At 43.1% G+C, this 19466-nt stretch overlaps 1 protein-coding gene across 1 annotated transcript; it reads right to left on the bottom strand.

Annotated features, from left to right (window-relative positions):
- Positions 1–21: 21 nt before the first annotated feature.
- lrrcc1 (leucine rich repeat and coiled-coil centrosomal protein 1) lies at positions 22–19086 on the bottom strand. Its single transcript, XM_080011501.1, has 22 exons — positions 19033–19086; positions 17794–17840; positions 17410–17615; positions 17191–17256; positions 16935–17102; positions 16555–16718; positions 15809–15907; positions 15472–15671; positions 12157–12331; positions 11810–11958; positions 11164–11323; positions 9601–9749; positions 7919–8123; positions 7697–7836; positions 7049–7217; positions 5880–6065; positions 4885–5059; positions 3734–3897; positions 2867–3075; positions 2261–2395; positions 1421–1556; positions 22–321 (listed from the first exon to the last, which is right to left on the bottom strand). Exons 2-22 carry the CDS (start codon positions 17835–17837, stop codon positions 217–219), a joined length of 3204 nt encoding a protein of 1067 aa, XP_079867627.1. The 5' UTR covers positions 17838–17840; positions 19033–19086; the 3' UTR covers positions 22–216.
- Between the last annotated feature and the right edge of the window lie 380 nt (positions 19087–19466).

Here is a 19466-nt window from a genome sequence, read left to right as displayed (position 1 = left end):
GCAGCTAAAAATGTCCAAAAGTGTATTAACGGATTTTATTTGATAAACCATGTGTTAAAAGACATTCATATTAAATAGATTAAAAAAAATAATAATAATAATAAAAATGCATAAAATGAGCTGTGTGAGCGACTTCACATCGACAGCCTCCGTTTGCGGTCGTCCACGTATGGTTTGGCGTCGCGGTGTGGCCAGAGTTCAACGTTCGAGCGAGGCTCAGGGCAGCATGGCCCTGATAATTCTGAAGTTGTCCTCCATGGTTCTTTTGTTGTTGTCCACCTCGATCAGGAGCGCTCGCATTTCCTCCTCGACCCGGAACACCTTAAAAAAGAGACGTGTATACACACACACACACACACACACACACACACACACACACACACACACACACACACACACACACACACACACACACACACACACCCCTTTTCAGACGGACAAATGAAACAAACTTAAAAGACGGCCTATTATGCAAAACTTACATTTTCTGTGTTTGTGCACATACATTAGGGTCTCCGATGGCTCTACTGACACACAGACTGTGAAATACGACATAACCCAGTCAGCTTTTTGGGAGCTGTCTTCTTCAGAAAACCTGTGGCGATACATGCCGTTCAGATTTGCGTCACCTTGGGCCTCAGTAGAATTAGAACCGCCCCCCATCTGAGCAACTCCGCCCGCGGCTGGAGAATAACAGGCGCTGCAGGGAACTGCTCTGCTGTTTTCACAGATCAGCACAAATCTTTTAAAAGAAAGGAATAAAAACTGACTGTGAAGAAACTGAAGACAAGAGACATGCGAGTGTTTGAGGAATAATTCTGCCGTGTTTCATTCAAAGAAAATATATATATGGGGTACATAGACTGTAAGCTGTTGCGCCCGGTCCGCTGTGCAATTCTCCAAACAAAACCAATAAAAATAGTGTGTTTTTATTGTAGATGCATTAATTTTATCTATTTAATTTTATTTATTTCATTATATTTACCTACGTTTACATGACATGAAAATCCCTGCATGAGATGTTCCGGGTGTGGTGTCGGCAACGAAAGTCGCAACAAACTTTTAAATGAGGCCTTATAGACCTGACCTAAGTGAAGGTTCAGCACCTGGATTTCTTATTTCTCGCCCTCATATTTGTTTGCGAAGCAGATTTTGGTGGACTGATGAAGTGAAATTGGTGAAAGTTTACGGATTAAACGGAACCCGGAAGTAAAGCTTAAACCCCATTGGCTCGCAGGGCTAGGGGCCTCAGCAGGGTGGCGCCACCCCACAGAAACAGAGCGCCCTGGAACAGGATGGTTTAGAGGCATGTTACAATGGCTAGAACGCAAAATCTGACTGGTATATTAACTTGTTGAAAAGGAGCACAATAGTTCCCCTTTAAACTTCAGTTTAATCTGTGATGTAACCATCATACTACCTTCTGATTGGCTGCTTCTAACTGTTTCTCTTTGTCATTGGTCAGTTGTCGCAGCTCGGCTTGATGGGACTCCTGCACGGACTCAAGCTGGCGACGAAATGCATCGTCCACGGAATGCAACTTCTTCACTGCGGCTCTACGGAAGGAACAAAACTGCAGCGTCAGCGTGATTTTTGTTACACTACACAAAGATCACTACAATGACTCTCCAGGACACTTTCCATGCCGCCGGCACAACGTATTTGTACAGCTGCGTCAGTGGAAACCACCTTAAATGAAGACGGAGGGTTGCCAGAGAAGCAAGTTTAAACGTTACAAATACATCTTGTATTATATGGTATTCCATTAATTAATATTAATTCTAAAATAAATACCATTGTCCAGAAATAAGTTTGCTGCGTATTGAATAAATTTTTTTCATGACTGGAAAATTTATTACAAAATTCCAGGTTTTCTAGGATGCATGAGAACCCTGCACAAAGATTCATAGGTTTGTGGACACCAGTTGGGGGGGGTTAATGTGCCAATCTGGCAACTCTGTCAAGTTTAGGCGCCATATTCTCCCCTTTAAAAAGTTTAAACTTGTCATTACCGAACCACTCCACTAACTGGCCTCAGCAAACCATACAGTCTGTTCGCATTGTGCGTTGTGTTACCACGCCCCATGCAAACCCATGTTAAAAGTACACTTTGACTCATGAGTGCCACCACTCATTATCACACACAGTGTCGTTCGTGTTTTGGCTTTAGAAATGAGTAGTGCCTGCTCTGGTTAGACCGTCTCAGACCACATCTTATACAACTCTTTATAAACCGTGACGGGCTCCCCTCATCTCCTACCTGTGCGCTTCTGCCGCTTGGTCCCTCTCGAGCAGCAGCTGTTCCTGGGAGTCAAACTTGCCCTTCATGTGCATCATCTGCGTCTCCAGCCGAGTCAGCTGCTCGGCCTTCTCCTTCCACTTCTTCTTGGAGGAGCTGACATCGGAGAGCCAGAGGAGGAGGCTCAACGCTAAAAATCTGTCACGACTCCGGATTGAAAATCCACGCATGCGTCCGTGTAGGTCGGCGGTGTCAAACTTATGTTAAGGTTAAAATACGACCGTAACGCACTTGTCACTTTTCGTGAAACCGTGATTGGAGGTCGCAGCATGTTCACGTTTAAAATTAGGACCTCCTACATACATGTACATTCAAATGTTGATCATTTTAAGACTTTTTAAGGACCCACAGACAGCCTGCATAACTACAAAAAGTTTCCCAGCTAAACTGCGAACGACCTGTAGCTTCAATACTTACACATTTATGGAAAATAAGTGAATGTGATTTTAGTGGAAAGAGGTATTTATTTATTCTCCTTCTTCCCCCAAATCATCCCGAAGGCTGGATTTGACACCTCTGTGGGCCCAAATATGGCACAAGCCAGGAGCTGTTGCTCTCATCTCTTGCCTGTAAGCTTCTTCCAGCTCCTCCAGCTCCAGCTCCTTGTCCTCCAGCTGCTGCTTGAGCTCCTCCTTGCGCAGGGTGAGCTGCTTCACCCGCTCCCGGAGCTCCGCTGCCGGGGCCGCCGCCTCGTCCAGCCGCTGCGTGAGGCTCTTCTGGGCCTGGGCGGCCTCGTCCCGCAACTGCCGGATCTGCTGGTCACGCTCCTGCAAGCACTAGGGAGCGGGAAATGAGCTGAGGTTTTGGGCAGGGGAGCAGGGTTTCAAAACGAGGAGGCTGAAGATAGGAATGTGGTGAACGGTGGTGTGAACAGGAGACAGTTGGGTTAAGACGTAAACGTACAACCGCACCTCCCTTCAATCAAAACCCGAAATGGAATCCAAATGGAAGTCTTCAAGGTACTGTAGGAGTAGGTAGGTGGGAGTTGAAGACTATAAAGTATGAGATGAAATTGAGATTGAATGAGACTGTAATTGTTTTGCCTCCTAGATTTCAATTTTTTAAGATAAAATATTTTCCCCTGTTTCAAGGTGTCAATCTCATTTTAGAATCTAGCTCTATGCCTTTTTTGTGTTGTTTGTCATGTGTTCTCTGAAATTGTCTGCTGCTTTCTTGGCCAGGTCTCGCTCCTAAAACGAGATTCTGAATCTCACCGAGACTAACCTGGTAAATAAAGGTTGAATAAAGAAAGCAATACACAAATGGCACAAAGCTAGATCTCCAAAGTATGAAGTGACACATAAACAAGCAAATGTTTAAAAAAAAAAAAAAAAAAAAAAAAAAAAAAAAAAAAAGGTCAGTGAATAAGGCCCAATGAAGAATTGAAAGTCACATTTCCAGCATAAATCCGCCTCCGGACGGGACTGCCGCTACCTCTTTGAGCTTGCGGATGGTATCTGCCTGGTCCTCCACCATCTTGGTTTTTATCCTCAGGGCGTCACTGCTCTGCTCCCTGTGTTTCTTCTGCGACTCCAGTTCGGCGCCCAGCACCTCGATCCTGGCCTCCAGGTGACCACGGTCCTGAGCCAGCGAGGCTCCTGCCACGAGATTGAGGATGATGACACTGTGTCATTTCAGAGGCTCAGCCTAAAACAGCCTTGTGAAATTATTATATTATTCCACAGAAACCACTAGAAAACCACTAGAATGTAGCATTTAAAGAATTGTCACGCCAGCGCAATTGGACATTATATCCATATAATATCAATATTGAGATATGAGACTAGATATCGTCTAGACGCTCACGTGTCTATTGCGTGTGGCCGTTCACATAACGTGCATGCGGAGAGGATCTTTCATTCACCCCGGCAACAGTGATGGGCACCAAGCAAGCGCCAGTGAGGAAATATATGGGAATAAAATAAATGATAATAATTTGGCTTATTATGGGATTCTCAGCGTGGGAAATACGAGGTGGAGTGTGTGAGCTGGTTTATATTAGATATGATCAAATATCGGCCCAAGCCTCATAGGAGGCCATGCAAGGCTCATCAGGAGCAAGTAAGGGGGTTAAGTGTCTCAAGGATACTTCACCATGCTACGGGGAGGAGCCGGGGATAGACTCAGCAATCTTCTGATCACTAGACCCTAGACCCTAGACCCGCTCTACTTCCTGAGCCACTGCCCCCACGACAGTAAAGTAATAACATTTTTTGAACTCCATAGACTGTTCTAGCATCTCTACTTGCTTGGTCATAATATCCACATGACTAATGCTTGTTTCTCAAATATTTATTGTGCGTTAACTGTCTTATAAAAGCACCAATAGTCATCCCCAAAATATCACCAAATAATCAAGCAAAGCAAAATATTGTGATGAAATATTTTCTCAACATTGCCCGGCCCTACCCTGTATCTTTAAATGCTAAAGTGCCTTGTGGGTGTGTGAAAGGCTTTGCGGAATCCCATTCCCCAGTCAGGATGTACCAACTCCCCTGGCAGAGCAAGAGAGTGGCTGAGGGGAAGCTTCAGGCCGCATCCACATCCGTCCAAATGAGCCACGAAAAGGATGGACTCCCACCTACCTTGCTGAGCCAACTCCTGGCCCCACATCTTCCTCTCGGCCCTGAGGCCATCGATAACAGATTCATGGGCGGTGAGTTGAGACACTAGTCGGGACTTGTCCTTCTTCAGCAGCTCCAGCTGCAGGCTGAGACGTCGGTCCTTCTCTGCCTCTGATTCCAGGGTGCACACACGGCCCTGGCAGATGGATGGAGAGACAGACAGCCACTGTAAAATAAACACTGAATGCCTTCCTGGCTGACGGATGGATAGGAGACTGGATCTACTATTAGAGGCCCACGCTTACTTTAATGTCGAAAAACACACCCAAAACACCCAAAAGCCTATAATAAATCTTCATATCATACACGTCAATCTGAGAAGAAGCAATAACACGGAGCGGCTTCATTTCATCTGTCATCATAAACAATTGGGGCAGAACTTGTCTACTCTGCACTGCATCACCACCAGGGCTGAACGGTTAATCCATTTCAGATGGCGATTGCGATTTCAAGGAACGCAATCTTTGCAAAAGCTGGGATTTTTTTTTCCAACTTGTCATCATATTGGGTCTGGTTGGTGTCTTCTGCACACATAAGAGCTTTGGCCGTCTCGTATCAATACGTTTCCTTGATTAGTGGTAAGTAGAGTGAAGTGCGGTGCTTAAAATGGTAAAACTGCCCACTCGGTGAACACAGTGATGATTATGATCAATTAGGAGCTGTCTAATGCTGGTGCACGCCGTACTTTGTGGAGTTGAAAAGGGTAGTTTTGTCGATAACTTAGCATTTCTAAGTTTCAAGCTTTATCCTCAAAATAACTTTTGATAATCACACAATGATTTTGCCTATCAGGCGTTATTAAAACATACTTTCCACACAGCCCCTATTGTGCTGCTGTACACCATACTGATATACAAGAAGCTGCCGCTACACATGATGTAAAAAAATGTAAAAGTCATGAATCGAAACGCAAGTGCAATATTGGTCAGAGATTTCCTGTCTAATTACTGATGTACCTTAAGTTCACGAACAGCTTCTTTCTTGGCTTTGACAAGCTTGGAGATCTGGTCCTTCTGCTGTTTGACCATGGCTAAGAGCTCCTGCACCAGGGAACCCGACTCCTTCCCTTTCTGCCAGGACTGGGCGAGGGCTGCCTTGAGCTCTGACAGCCCCACGGTCTGCTCGTCGCACACCTCTTTCAACTGCAGGAGCAGGGGAATGGGGGGTGGGGTGGGGGATTTAATAGAAATGAGTTGAAAAACAAAGCACAGTGCTTTAGCCACTGTGTAAAAATAATAGTGTCACAAGAAGAGATATTTGATTAGTCAGCGTTGGGTGTAAAGTGAACAGCCACTACAAGGAGGGCAATGTGCTAAAGTAGCATTAGATGTAGGTGACTTACAGTCTGTAACTCATCAAACTTCGGGAAAAGTTTAAAAATCACAGAATTAAAGTAGCAAAAAGCTACACGCATTAGCAATCGAGAAGAGATTACGCTTTCCTTCAGGGAAGAAAAAATATCTGTAACCGTAACAAGGAAATACAAATTGATTCAAATCCGGCGCAATGACTAACTACTCATCCAGAGTCAAATTACCCTGCTTCAATCTTCACCAACTGGCAGAATGAATAAGCCCAACAAGATTGGGGTCGACTCCAGTTCAAACCTTTCACTTTTAATGAGGCATCCTTTTTAGACCATTAACAGGAGAGAAAATTTAGTCAAATGTAAGTAGCCCAAAGGTCTTGATGGTGCAGCTGTTCCCAAACTGACTCCCGGCTCGGGCTGGGTACTGGTACGCAATACCTTTAAGGTATCGATTGAAATAATCCAATATCCAAGTAGCATTGAAACTTCTCCAGTCAAACAGTACATGCGTTCAATCATTTTTGTACCCGGATCCAGAAAAAAAAAAAAAAAAAAAAAAAAGATTATTTGTATGGTTTTCTTCACAGCCCATCAGGGCAAGCTTCGATTGAATGCTACGTGTGATTGGCTGACTACCGCAGCAGCAGCTACAACAGTTTGTTAAAGGATAGGTTCACAAGGCGGTCTTCAAAAAAACCAGTCAGGTGTCTATATGAACAGTAAGGGAGGTTTTCCTCACTGTAAAAATCCTTCCATATTGCCTATGTTCTGGTGGCCCACTTGCAGTATCCTTGTGGACCACGTGTGTGGCCCTACCTGAGAGAAGCGGGTGGCTTCGATGGTTAGTGCCTCACGGAACTCGTCCTCCAGGGCTGTGTACTGCTTCTTGCCCTCCGTGACCCTCTGCTCCATAGATGCAACCTCTCTCGCCACCGCCTCCTGGAACTCCCTCCCATCTGGTTTAAGACGCGATTCCAGCTGTTTTCTGTGATTAAAAAGGCGGACCGGACTTCAATGCGAGGCAATTTGTTTGAAAACTGCAGCATTTCCCCGCCCCTATTATTTCTCCCTGAGTCATTACATCTCAATGCACCGATTTGGCCCTTGTTTAGAAAATGTTGATACTATCAGTGAGTCAAAGTTAGTATTTCAGCACAAAAAAGTGATAGCAAGTAGCAAGTAATACAAGTGAAATTAAAGGCAATTTTTATTATTTTATTATTAGCAATGATTTATATGCATCAACCTGGGTAACTTATGTTAGAGTGTGAACTCATTTTCAAATACCAATTCATATGATGCTGGATTATTTTTTAAAGACCTGCTTGGAGGTCAGTGCATGTCAATGACCAAGGAACGGCCAAATTGGGAGCTTATTCAGACTAATAATAATATGCCGTATGACGGCTCTTAAATTTAAAACATACAATAAGGGGCTGTTTAACTCGTATGATCTGGCTCTACCTGTGTTCCTCCTCCCTGGACACCAGCAGCTCATGCAGCTGCTGCAGCTTGTCTTTGAGCTGGCGAGCTGCGGCCCTGTGGATATCGGCCTCCCTCTTCAGAACTGCTGCCCGATTGTCCAGCTCCTGGTATCGCTTCATCTAAAAAGCCGACACAGTTTAAATCTGAATTGGCACGTGTCGTACGCGATGACGTAAAGCCCAACCTGCCCAGGCTTCTTACCTCTTCAGCCTGCTGACGGGCCCTGAGAGCCTCTGCGTGGGAGGTGCCGTCCTCCAGGCTGCGCAGCGCCCTCCTGTGCTGGTCCTGGCGGGCGTGGGCCTCCTTCAGCTCCGCGCCGAGGGACCGGCACATCCCCTCCAGGTCCTCCACGCGGGTCTGCAGCTTGGAGCACTCCGAGCGCTCTTTAAGCAGCAGCTCTTTCAATCTGGGCGAGCAGGAGGCAAAATAGGGGTGTGCCAAAGATGTAAAAGTAGTAAATACTGGAGATATATTGCAGAACTACATAGCGATACTTCAAATAAATAAACGCTCCTGCCCCTCTCTAGGAGCTGATTATTATCTTTGCTGAAGCCACGGTTCCACATTTCACCTCCCCATCTTCAATGCCAGCTCACAGATACAAGGAAAAAGCAGATCCAATGATCATAGGATTGAATTGCATGCTTGGACCCAATTACAGGCCTATTAAAACAGATATTTTTTAAATGTCAGAACGGTTTCTCATATTTATATTACCATAACCGCCTGCCGTACCTCCTGTGCTAAAATTCTATACCGGTACACTGATCCCCATGTATGTTGCTGTATTGCTAAATTTCCCACAATTCCTTTCTCTCTGCAGTCTGGCCCCTGGTGATAATGAATAGTATAAAGTCGAAACCCCATCCAGAATCATTATAATAGAGCTGCAGAAGTGGCTATTAAGATTGACTCACATGCTATGGCTGACATATGCTTGCTGTAAGGCCTGTAATTGCCATCGCAATGACAATGTATCTAAGCAGGGGGCATGCCAAGCAAGGGCAGCGTGCAAGATAGCTTCACATCACTCTCCCTCTGAAGCCTGCAAGCACAGATGTGATGGGTTAAACTGTCTAAGATGTTTGGGGAGTGGAGGAGAGGAAATTTAGAGCATTTAATTATACATAACTATACCCTAGACAATTCAAACACTGTATATTTGCAGGCTGACTGAGCAGGTTAATTTCCGATGCAAAATAGCACCATTATTACAGGCAAATGCAGGCAATACTTGCATGGTTTAGGGATAATGGACACAAAATGCATGCCTGGTTTTCATGAGAGGCTTGAGACAATGACAGTGCCGAATTTAAATGGGTTGATGGATATTCATTGATGGAAAATGAGACGGGAATCAGAGGCAGCTCTCGGGAGAGATAATAAAAAAGATGAACAGCATATGAATAGATGAGAATCCATTACAAAGTTGACAACTAAAATCCACAGGGAGCTTCTCAATGATTCTCAATTTCCTTTTGGTATCTGCTTGAAAATATGAAGAATCAATTGTGCACAGCTTGTAGGTAATCGACTGTGCACAGCTGGTAGGGCACGACCGATTTTTATATAATTACTGTCCTTGTCGCCAAACATTGATTATCTGCTGATATCATTAGTTATCAGGAGATCTAGGCAAAAACATGATTCACAAAAATATGTATTTGTTTGTTTTTATTTGCACTCGCCATAAAAAGCAGGCAGTATGCATCGCTTAAGCAATTCAGCATTTAAGATGATGAAAGGTGTTATTCCCTCATTTCACAAGAGCTAGGCTGGTTGCTTCCCTCTGCAGCTTGCATTGAGTAAACACAGTAAAGCGCGATCCTGGAACATGTGCATCCTGGAAAAAAAAACGAGCCGTCGAGACCCGCGGCTCTGACCTGTCTGTGGTGTGCAGGGCCAGGTTCTGGAGGTCTTTCTCCTCGCAGGCCGTCACCTGCAGGTTCTTAATCTGCTCCGTCAGTCTTTTCACAGCCTGTTCAGCCTCCCAGCGTCTCTCCCTCTCCTGGTCACGCTCTTCCACAATTGTCTGGTGCACAAAGGCATGGACGCTCATTCAGAAAAGGGCTCCATGACGCTTGCAACACATTATCAGTCATCTTGATGTCTAGAATATGTACTGATGTCCATACAGAAGCGTACTGTATAGATAGCGGATTAGATAATTGGGAAACACTGATACAAAAGCTTATAGATAATATAAATTACACTTAACTAGGACAATGGTTAAAATAATTATTTGTAAGGAATAAACTGATGGAACAGGCAAAATAAGGGTTGCTGCCATGGTAACTTTCGAGAGAAAAATACATCAGCAGTAAATGACCTGACCTTATCAGGTGACCTTCAGATACACTCACTGAGCACTTTATTTGGAACACTATACTAATACTGGGTAGGATTAAAGCAACACTAGGCAAATTTTTTTCATAAAATTTACAGCTTCAGAATAATTTTGATGGTACACTGACTTGGAGAATGGCACCTCTTTCATCCCCCCCCCCAAACGCCTGTTCTTGCGATATATAACTTTGGTGTTCGGGTACGAACCGTGGGAAAAGTGCACTACGTCACTTGCTTGATGTTTGGCTCCGGTAATTACCATTCTTTTGCCTGGTAAAATTTAGTAAAAAAAAAAAAATTCTAAACTTAGTAATGCTCATACAAAACGTAGCCGCTCCACCTCCCGGACAGCACGGGCGAGAGGGGCACCCCGCCCCACCCCACCCCACCCCAGTGGTATAGGGATGAAAGAACCTCCCCATACCACTACTCCACTGCAACCAGCCTGGACTGTTGAAACAAGGCAGGTTGGGTCCATGGATTCCTGCAGTTGGTTGTCTGCGCGCCTCAGCAGAAATAGTGATTCATCAGACTGGGCTACGTTTTTCTAGTCTTCAACTGTCCAGTTTTGGTGAGCCTGTGCCCACTGCAGCCTCAGCTTTCTCTTCTTGGTTGACAGAAGTGGACTTGGACTTGGACGTGGTCTTCTGCTTTTGTAGCCCATCCGCCTCAAGGTTTGACGTGTTGTGCATTCTGAGATGTTTTTTCTGCTCACCACAATTGTACAGAGTGGTTATCTGAGTTACCAGAGCCCTTCTGTCAGCTCCAACCAGTGTGGCCATTCTCCGTTGACCTCTCACATCAACAAGGGTTCTCCCTCTGCAGAACTACCGCTCACTGGATGTTTTTCTGTTTTTCGCACCATTCTGAGTAAACTCCAGAGACTGTTGTGTGTGGAAATTTCATGGGATCAGCAGTTACAGAAATATTCAAACCAGCCTGTCTGGCACCATCATTACTTTTCCCATTCTGATTGTTGATGTGAACATTTACTGAAGCTGCTGAACCGAATCTGCATGATTAGCTGATCAGATGATTGCATGAATAAGTAGGTATTGAGGTGTTCCCAATAAAATGCTCCGTGAGTGTATGTTTCATACCCTGAAAGTTTCTTCTTCGACGGCGGGCTTGGTGGTCCGAGGGGTTTTAAAAGAGCCCCGCTGGGCTGGCCCAGCTGGCTCGACACATTGGGAGGCGTTGGTCTTCCTACTCGGTACCACAGAAAATGTTGAGCCCTTCTGTAAATGGTTCTCCGGATCGCTGCACATAAAACAAAAGACAAATGACTATTAAAATACATCACATGCAAAAGTCTGGCTCATACTTCTCAAAATGTTTTATTCTTTTTTTGCCAGGTTTACATAACTCAGCTTTTGAGACGCAAGAAGCTATATTTCCCTAATTTCACAAGAGTTAAGCTAGTTGATCCCCTCTGCAGCCTTGCACTGAGCTAACACAGCTACCATGCTGCTGATTCTCATCTCTGTACTGGACATACAGGGATGAAACTGGTATTGAACTTCTCATCTGAATCTGGGTAGGTTAGAGCATGGTAGTGTATCGAATTTCCAATGACGTGATTTTATTTTGAAAGAGAGTTTCCAACTGCAAAAGTCCGTCAGGTAAAAGCGCTATCGGGTAGTTCTTAAGTCAAATACAATTTTAAATTACGTTTGGGTCGAGACTTAATGACAAGGGACAAAAGTGGATTGTGAGGAGAGGGCAGTTGAGACTCGCGGCTCTGACCTGTCTGTGGTGTGCAGGACCAGGTTCTCGGGCTCCCTTTCCTCGCTGGTTCTCATCTGATGTTTCTTCAAATGCTCCGTTAGCCTCTTCACAGTCTGCTCAGCCTCCCAGCGTCTCCCCCTCTCCTGCTCACGCTCTTCCACAAGTCTCTGGTGCACAAAGTCACCAACAGACATTCATAAAAGGGTTTGGCGACACGTGCCACAGACTATCAGTCATCTCGACATCCAGAAGCATATCGATAATACAAAGGATTATATAATGGAAACACTGATACAAACGGTTATACACTAAGAGAAAAACCATATCAGAAGTAAGTGAACCTTCAGGTCAGATATGTCTCGTACCCTGAGAGTTTCTTCTTCCACAGCGGGCTTGGTGGTCCTGTTCACGGAGGTCTGAGGGGTTTTCAAAGGGCCCCTCTGGGACGACCCTGCTGGCTTTACACACTTGGAGGCGTGTGTCTTCCTCCTGAGCGCCGCAGGAAACTTTGAGCCCTTCTGTTTGTGGTTCTCCTGATCGCTGCACATGAAACAATATTGCAAGTATTGAACCAGGACTATTTAAAAATGTATCCCAAAAAAAAAAAAAAACCCGCAAGCAAAGGTCTGGCTAGAAATAACGATCAAGGCTGGTGACTTTTAAGCTGGCAACTTTTGTAATGAATGCTGAAAGCACATCTTCATCTCACCAGCTTCATTTTGATGAGGACTGCTGGGAGCTAGTTGAATTACAGAATAAAGGTAGATGAGCTGGCGGATAGTGGCCGGACAGTTGTTTATCATAGCAGCTCGACAAAAGCTGTCATTTCTATAAGAATGAAGGTGAGTTTACAACACCGGTCAGGAAAGAAAATGAATCACCCCAGTTATAATTGATGGGCACGTGTATTTGTTGGTTTTCCAAGGTAATTTTTAAGTCTTATGTATAGAGGGTATGCTCTGACGTCACTTCCCCTACAGGAATACACCCCCTCAGTCGGACCAAGTGGCAAAAACTTCCTGCAACATGGCTGCCTTCAGCAGGGGAAACTGCGAAACCGGAAGTAAAACCAACGATTATCTGCTTAAATTAAAGGCAGTTGGACTCGACAGTGATCCTTACAACATACCAAAGAACCAGTGGTCCACGCACATTGACATGTGGCCAGGCATAGGGTTTCCTGACATTAATATGTACCTGTTTTCGATGCGGGGGTAATGATGAATCTTGGTTTAACATCTGATCTGTAGAAAAGTTTCAGCAGACCATATCTCGCAGAGTATCACTCTTATTTGAAAAGCTTGCTTTACAAACGTTTCAGTCACAATCTTCATCAGAGCATTATATTCAATCATTCAATATGCCCCAATATGCCCCAATATGCCCCCCACCTTCTTTTGTAGAAATATGCAGTCACCCAAAAACGTGAAAACATAAACATTCCTGTGAAAATACTAAATACATGACATGACTGTTAAAATACAACATACATTAATGTGAAATAACTAACTTCAGAACAGAATAAATGTTTACAAAATTTACATTTTTTTAATTATTGATGAAAAACATGTCTAATGTTGAAAATTCCCTTTCAGAATGACCATGTATTTTGTGTCACAGTCAATATATCATGGGTTATTTCAATAACATTTTACATTTACTAATATTCACTTCATCAATCTGAAGCCACTACGATCTCACAGATTACATAGAGCACGACATGTAGTGACTTCCGCCTTTCCTCTATTACTGAGTCAGGTGGAATAATTTATTATCACAACGATTGTGGGGTGGTGTGGTGTGGTCTAAGCAGCCACACCTGTCTTGGGTCTAGTAAATTGGGCCCGGGGTCAGGGGTGGCTGTACGCCAATTAGCAAAGGTTAAATAATCCATTCCCACACACACACACACACACACACACACACACACACACACAGGAGGAGCCCTTATCATGACATGTTTCTATCTGCCGCAGGCTTGTTCCACCTTGCTCACTCTCTACAATAAACTGGTACGTTTCAACACCATCGCCTGTGTCTCTGTGTTGGAGGGCCCTGAAAAGGACACTGGAACTGCCACAATGGTCATGGGAATTATATACAATCACTACCACAATATGTCCTTATAAATCAAAATTGGATTCATTTTAAATAAATCACATCAAACTAAGTATATAATAAGGTCTGGCCAAGATGCTAGTTTTAAATTAAGCTACTACTCAGATACTTCAGTCCTCATATTGTGAGAAAATAAATGACCTGCTTTCCTATCATCATTTGGACAACAAATATTGGGAAGCAACTTGTTTGTCAACTGTTTTATTTTACTCAGGTTATGATCAATCCCCTGATGTGTCATGTCAACCATGGCAAGGTCTCAGGAGCCAAGGTCCATAACACAAAAAATAAGTAACAGCGTTTCCGCTGCTGGCATTCTGTTCATGTATATTTTAACTTTGATTAACACTGTCCTATTGGCACAGGAACAATGAAGATGACTAACGAACAAACATTTTGTCTTCAATTCTGTGAGGTTTTACGGATTCTGCGCACACCATACACGGGGCGCTGCCGGTGCATGCGTGCGGGCATGGATCCGCCATGCTGCTTCTGCTGTGATGTCTGGTCGTTTTCAAATGATCCAAATGAAATGATTCTTTTGAACGGCTCTTTTCTAGGAACAAAGAGAACCGAATCTCGCTGGTTTGACAACTTTATGTTGTTATTTGTTTAAGTTGGGGCTAGGGGTGGTGCTGGAGTGGCTCACGGCCTGGCGCGGAGTGTGGGGGTTCTCCACCGTGGTCCCCATATGAAATGATCGAATGATCCACAGATATTCTTGTCCATTTATACGCCAACGTGCGTGGCAGGTAAAGGGGTGAAATTGCGTGTCCACCTGGGTGTCCCGTTTCCATCAGAGCCAATATGAGCTGGAGCCTATAAAAACCTGTGTCTATTGCAGGGTCACTTGACCCGGGACTGAAACCTGGGTGTTACCTTTCCCACTAATGACAGATGCCGGATGTAAGCGGGTGTTACTGAGTTTTTGGTGCATTAGGAAAGTGGTATATTAGTGGTGGTTTTAATTTTGTGGCTGATCGGTGTATACCACAATGCAATTATAATATTTAATAATAATAGAATATTATATATTTTTTATTCATATATTTGTATAGATTTCTACAAACTTATGCCCGTGCCACCTCTTGAGATTAGTGTTATATGTAATAACATAATGAAAAGATTTTGAGAAAAGTATTTAATTGAAACAAATAATGAAAAACAGAGTTCAGTGTCAAACGGTGTGTGGCAGCACACTGATCCGTCAAATGGTACGGGATGTTTGAGGGACTTATTGTGATTTATATTACTTCATAATATACTGTATGAACTATGTGCAACAATGACACAGCTACTGGACACAGCTCGGTTGAAGAGTAATGCAGACTTGCTGTTTTTTTTGGGGGGATGGAGTTAATTTAGAAATAAACTAACACAGTATGCCTTTCTTTTTTTTTCCAAAACCAACACCAATCCCCCTCTTTGGAGAACTATTTACCATGTTTGGGTCTATAAACAACTCATCACTGCTCCAAGAGGGGGGATTCACCACGGGTGAGACAATTAAACACAGTATGCCTTTCATTGGACAGTGAATGTGAATTGGAGTTGCAGTTTACCTGTCTGACTTCCAGCCCTCGTTCTCCTTCCCAGTTCTCCTTCCAGACATGCTGCCGCTGCGACGCACTGGGATCCTGCTGCGTCTCCGATTCTCCTTAGTGCTGTTGGAGTCGCTCTCCGACGTGTGGTCGATGTCCCTCTTGGGTCTCCGTATCTTCACCTTGGGAGAGGAGCTGCTGGAGGACAGGCTCGCAGGGGTCTGGGAGAGTATTTTCGCTAATTATTATAGTTGATGGAAAATATAATGAATATATGGAGTGAATATATATTATATCGGGTGACTAAAAATAAATTACAGACACAGACACAAACACAAATTTGCTGTGAATGACCTACCGCCAGTCCTTGGGCTTCATCCAAGATGGTTCGCTGACGAAAATGAGTTAGGGCTTTGTCAACTTGGGTTGTGGGGAAAGCACCATGTTTTTTGGCCTGCTGGGAAAATAAGTGTATTTGCTGTATATGAGAGTGTATCATTTAGGTTCTGCATCATCATAATTTGCAGACGCTTTTGCCCAAAGCGTGAATATAATAATGAATAAATATGAATAAAAATCGTGAATAAAACAATTATTCACCGATTGACACAGCTATCAGGAGCAATTAGGGGGGTTAAGTGTCTTGCTTAAGGACACTTCAGCATGTTAGCAGGAGGAACCGGGAACAAACCAGCAACCTTTGGATTACTAGATGACACTCTACCTCCTCAGCTACTGCCCCATAGCATCATCTCATCCATTTTTATTTTTTTTTTGAAAAACTGAAAATCCTGACAATATACCCCTCTGCCAATCAAATCCATTACTTTTGCCAACAGTATAGTGTTCAAGATTCAAGATTCAAAACTATACGGTTGGCAAAAATAATGAATTTAAGTTATTTTAGTTAGACATTAGTTAAACATGACAAATTACCACAAATTGGCAAAACAATTTTCTATTTCAGGACATCTCACGTCTCTAAGTGAGCATTAGCTTTTAAAGGACCAAAAAGCCTGAAAGTATTTAAAATATTCAAATTGAACTTCCCGCTCCTATTTTTTTTTTTTTCAGGGAAAATTCTTACACCAAACGTTACCATACCAGTTCACTGGTTCTGGTGTCTGAGGAGAACATGAAGCCGATGTATTCTTCCAGCCCAGGGATATCTTCAAGACTCTCATCTAGAGTGGCTCCATTACCCCGCCTGTCTAGACCATCCAAGACAGAGATCTGTGGTAGACACTGCATGACCAATTCCCTGTAAGCTAGAGGAGCAAATGTAGAGACAGTCCGGCAGACACACAGACACACAAAGGACATTAGCATAACTGAATTTGTAGCTATATGCATTGGCTATATGACATGACTTCAGACAAAGCCTCATACATTTTAGTGGGATGCCCTAACATTGGAAGGATTTTCTATAAATTTGTTTTGCTGTGAAGACTCCATTTGTAACCTTAAACATTTTCACACTCAACCTGGCAAGTTGCAGACAGGATTGTCTTTGCCATCAAGACTTAAGGTGATCTCTCTCAAACTCTGCACTCCCAGCATGCATTGCACGAGGTGGTTGATGCTGTCCAGACAGTTGCTATGGAGACTGAGGTGCTTCAGCTTGTATTCAGCGCCACAGAGGTAAAGCAAGCCTGAAGTGGATGTAATAGGAATCAATATTACAAATACTGACTATTTTTATTTTACAAGAGAACTTGCTTACGTCAATACTGAACTCACCGGTAAGGTTGTTTATGTGATTGTAGGAAAGGTTTAATCGAGTGAGGTTCACAAGGCCAGTCAGTCCTGAGATAGAGCAGGGAGACATTACCAGCTCAGTGAATCTATTTGAATGCAGTAATATAAAGTATCAGTCATCAGAGGTCCTGGTAATGAAGAATAATGACTTGGAAAGCACCCACACTCCATTGTAGGGAAAAGAGACAAATTGAGGCTCACCTTCAACCTTAGTGATTAAGTTGCAGGATAAACTCAAGGTCTTAAGGGATGTGAGAGAACTAAGACCTTCGATACAGGAGATGTTATTGGAGGAGAGATCTAAGTGAAGAAGGTGCCAGGCCGAGGTCAATCCCTCTATCCTTGGAATGCGGTTCAAGTGCAGATTGAGTGACCTTATATTGGGACTCAGGGGAACGTCCAGAATGCTAAATGAGAGGGCAAATCAGTGGTCATTTTGTTCTGTTGAGAATAATCAAAGCTGAAAATGTATCTCTCGCATCCATCCAACTAGTTGTATGAGGTGTTGTTTAAACAAGACCATGTCATCTCTATGTCAAGTATTTAAAGTAAAGCAGGTAAAGAAATAAGTAGAACTGTATTTACCTGGTTATTTGTTTGTCAAACAAACTGAGATCTCTATCGGCCATAACCTGTCACATAAAATTTGTAGTTAGTTCATTTTTAACCTAAAGGTTTATTAACTTAAAATGTCACCACTGATACAACCGTTACATCTTTTTGCACCACTGTATATATTTTCCATATCCCTCTGCTTATGTGTGTACATTATATATAGTACTGGCAATCTCAAAGAATAGATGTGCATACATGCACAATTTTCCCCTTTTACATTTTGAATAGTTTATTTATTTTCTACTCTTTCTTTTGCATTTACGTGAGTCAAATATTCTTCTATTTTTACTACATTCTTGCGCTCGCCTACTTGTTCTGATGTGAGCTGCTGTGGTTACCTAGATTATCTACAGGTATCTATCTATCTATCTATCTATCTATCTATCTATCTATCTATCTATCTATCTATCTAATTATCTATTTATCAAGTTATCCATCTATCTATCAAGATATCCATATATCAAGCTATATATCAAGTTATCCATCTATCTATCAAGATATCCATATATCAAGCTATATATCAAGTTATCTATCTATCTATCTATCAAGTTATCCATCTATCTATCAAGATACCCATATATCAAGTTATCTATCTATCTATCTATCTATCAAGATACCCATATATCAAGTTATCTATCTATCAATCAAGTTATCCATCTATCTATCAAGTTATCCATCCATCTATCAAGTTATCCATCCATCTATCAAGTTATCCATCCATCTATCAAGTTATCCATCCATCTATCAAGTTATCAATCCATCTATCAAGTTATCCATCTATCTATCAAGTTATCCATCTATCTATCAAGATACCCATATATCAAGCTATCTATCTATATATCAAGTTATCGATCTATCTATCAAGATACCCATATATCAAGCTATCTATCTATCTATGTATCTATCACGGCAAGTTCAGACAATATTGCCCATGTAGTGTTCTACTGTCTTACTATCATGTCGTAGCAATTCAACCAGTCATTTTCCGTGACAAAGGACTAAATAATGAACCTAACAATGGACTTAATGCGTTTTCTGTAAAAGCTTCAAAACGCTAGCCGACATGCTAAAGTTTAGCTATTTAGACAAAACAACTTCTCAGAGAGAACCCTATTTCTCGCAAACGGAGACATTATCCTATGCGGCTCAAAACAACGGCTCATTTTCACGTAAGGTTTTCCAGGTAGTTCGACGTTCACGTCGCCTTACGATGAACGGAATCAGCGGGACAGCGTCTCCCGTTCCACCGCCGCCGCCGTTGAAACCCACACGCACTTCCTGTTTACGCCACGTGACGCGGCGACGGACACTTCCGTTGAGCTCACGTTGTTTGACTGGACCTTGTGATGAGGGGTCACCCCGGTGACAGAGCCACCGACGATACGGTCAACGTGTTTGTTTCATAAAAGTTCTTCAGGAAAATGTTTTTGGGGTTTTTTTTGTTTGTTTGTTTGTTTGTTTGTTTGTTTGTTTGTTTGTTCAGCCTCTCCGGCCTGCTTGAGTGGCGACCTTCCGATGGCCCCTCACCTCGGGGGGCCATGAGGCGTACAGTATGTTGCGCGGTGTACTGTCAAAGCTGAGCGTGCAAAGGTACTTCCTTCAGTAATAAATCAAAACCACCAAAACCTTTGTAACCGTTGTAC

This window comes from Zeus faber (genome assembly GCF_960531495.2).
Source record: "Zeus faber genome assembly, chromosome: 12".
Taxonomy (NCBI): Eukaryota; Metazoa; Chordata; class Actinopteri; order Zeiformes; family Zeidae; genus Zeus; species Zeus faber.
The sequence above is the reverse complement of the archived record's forward strand: the minus strand, read 5'-3'. Positions and strand labels throughout refer to the sequence as shown.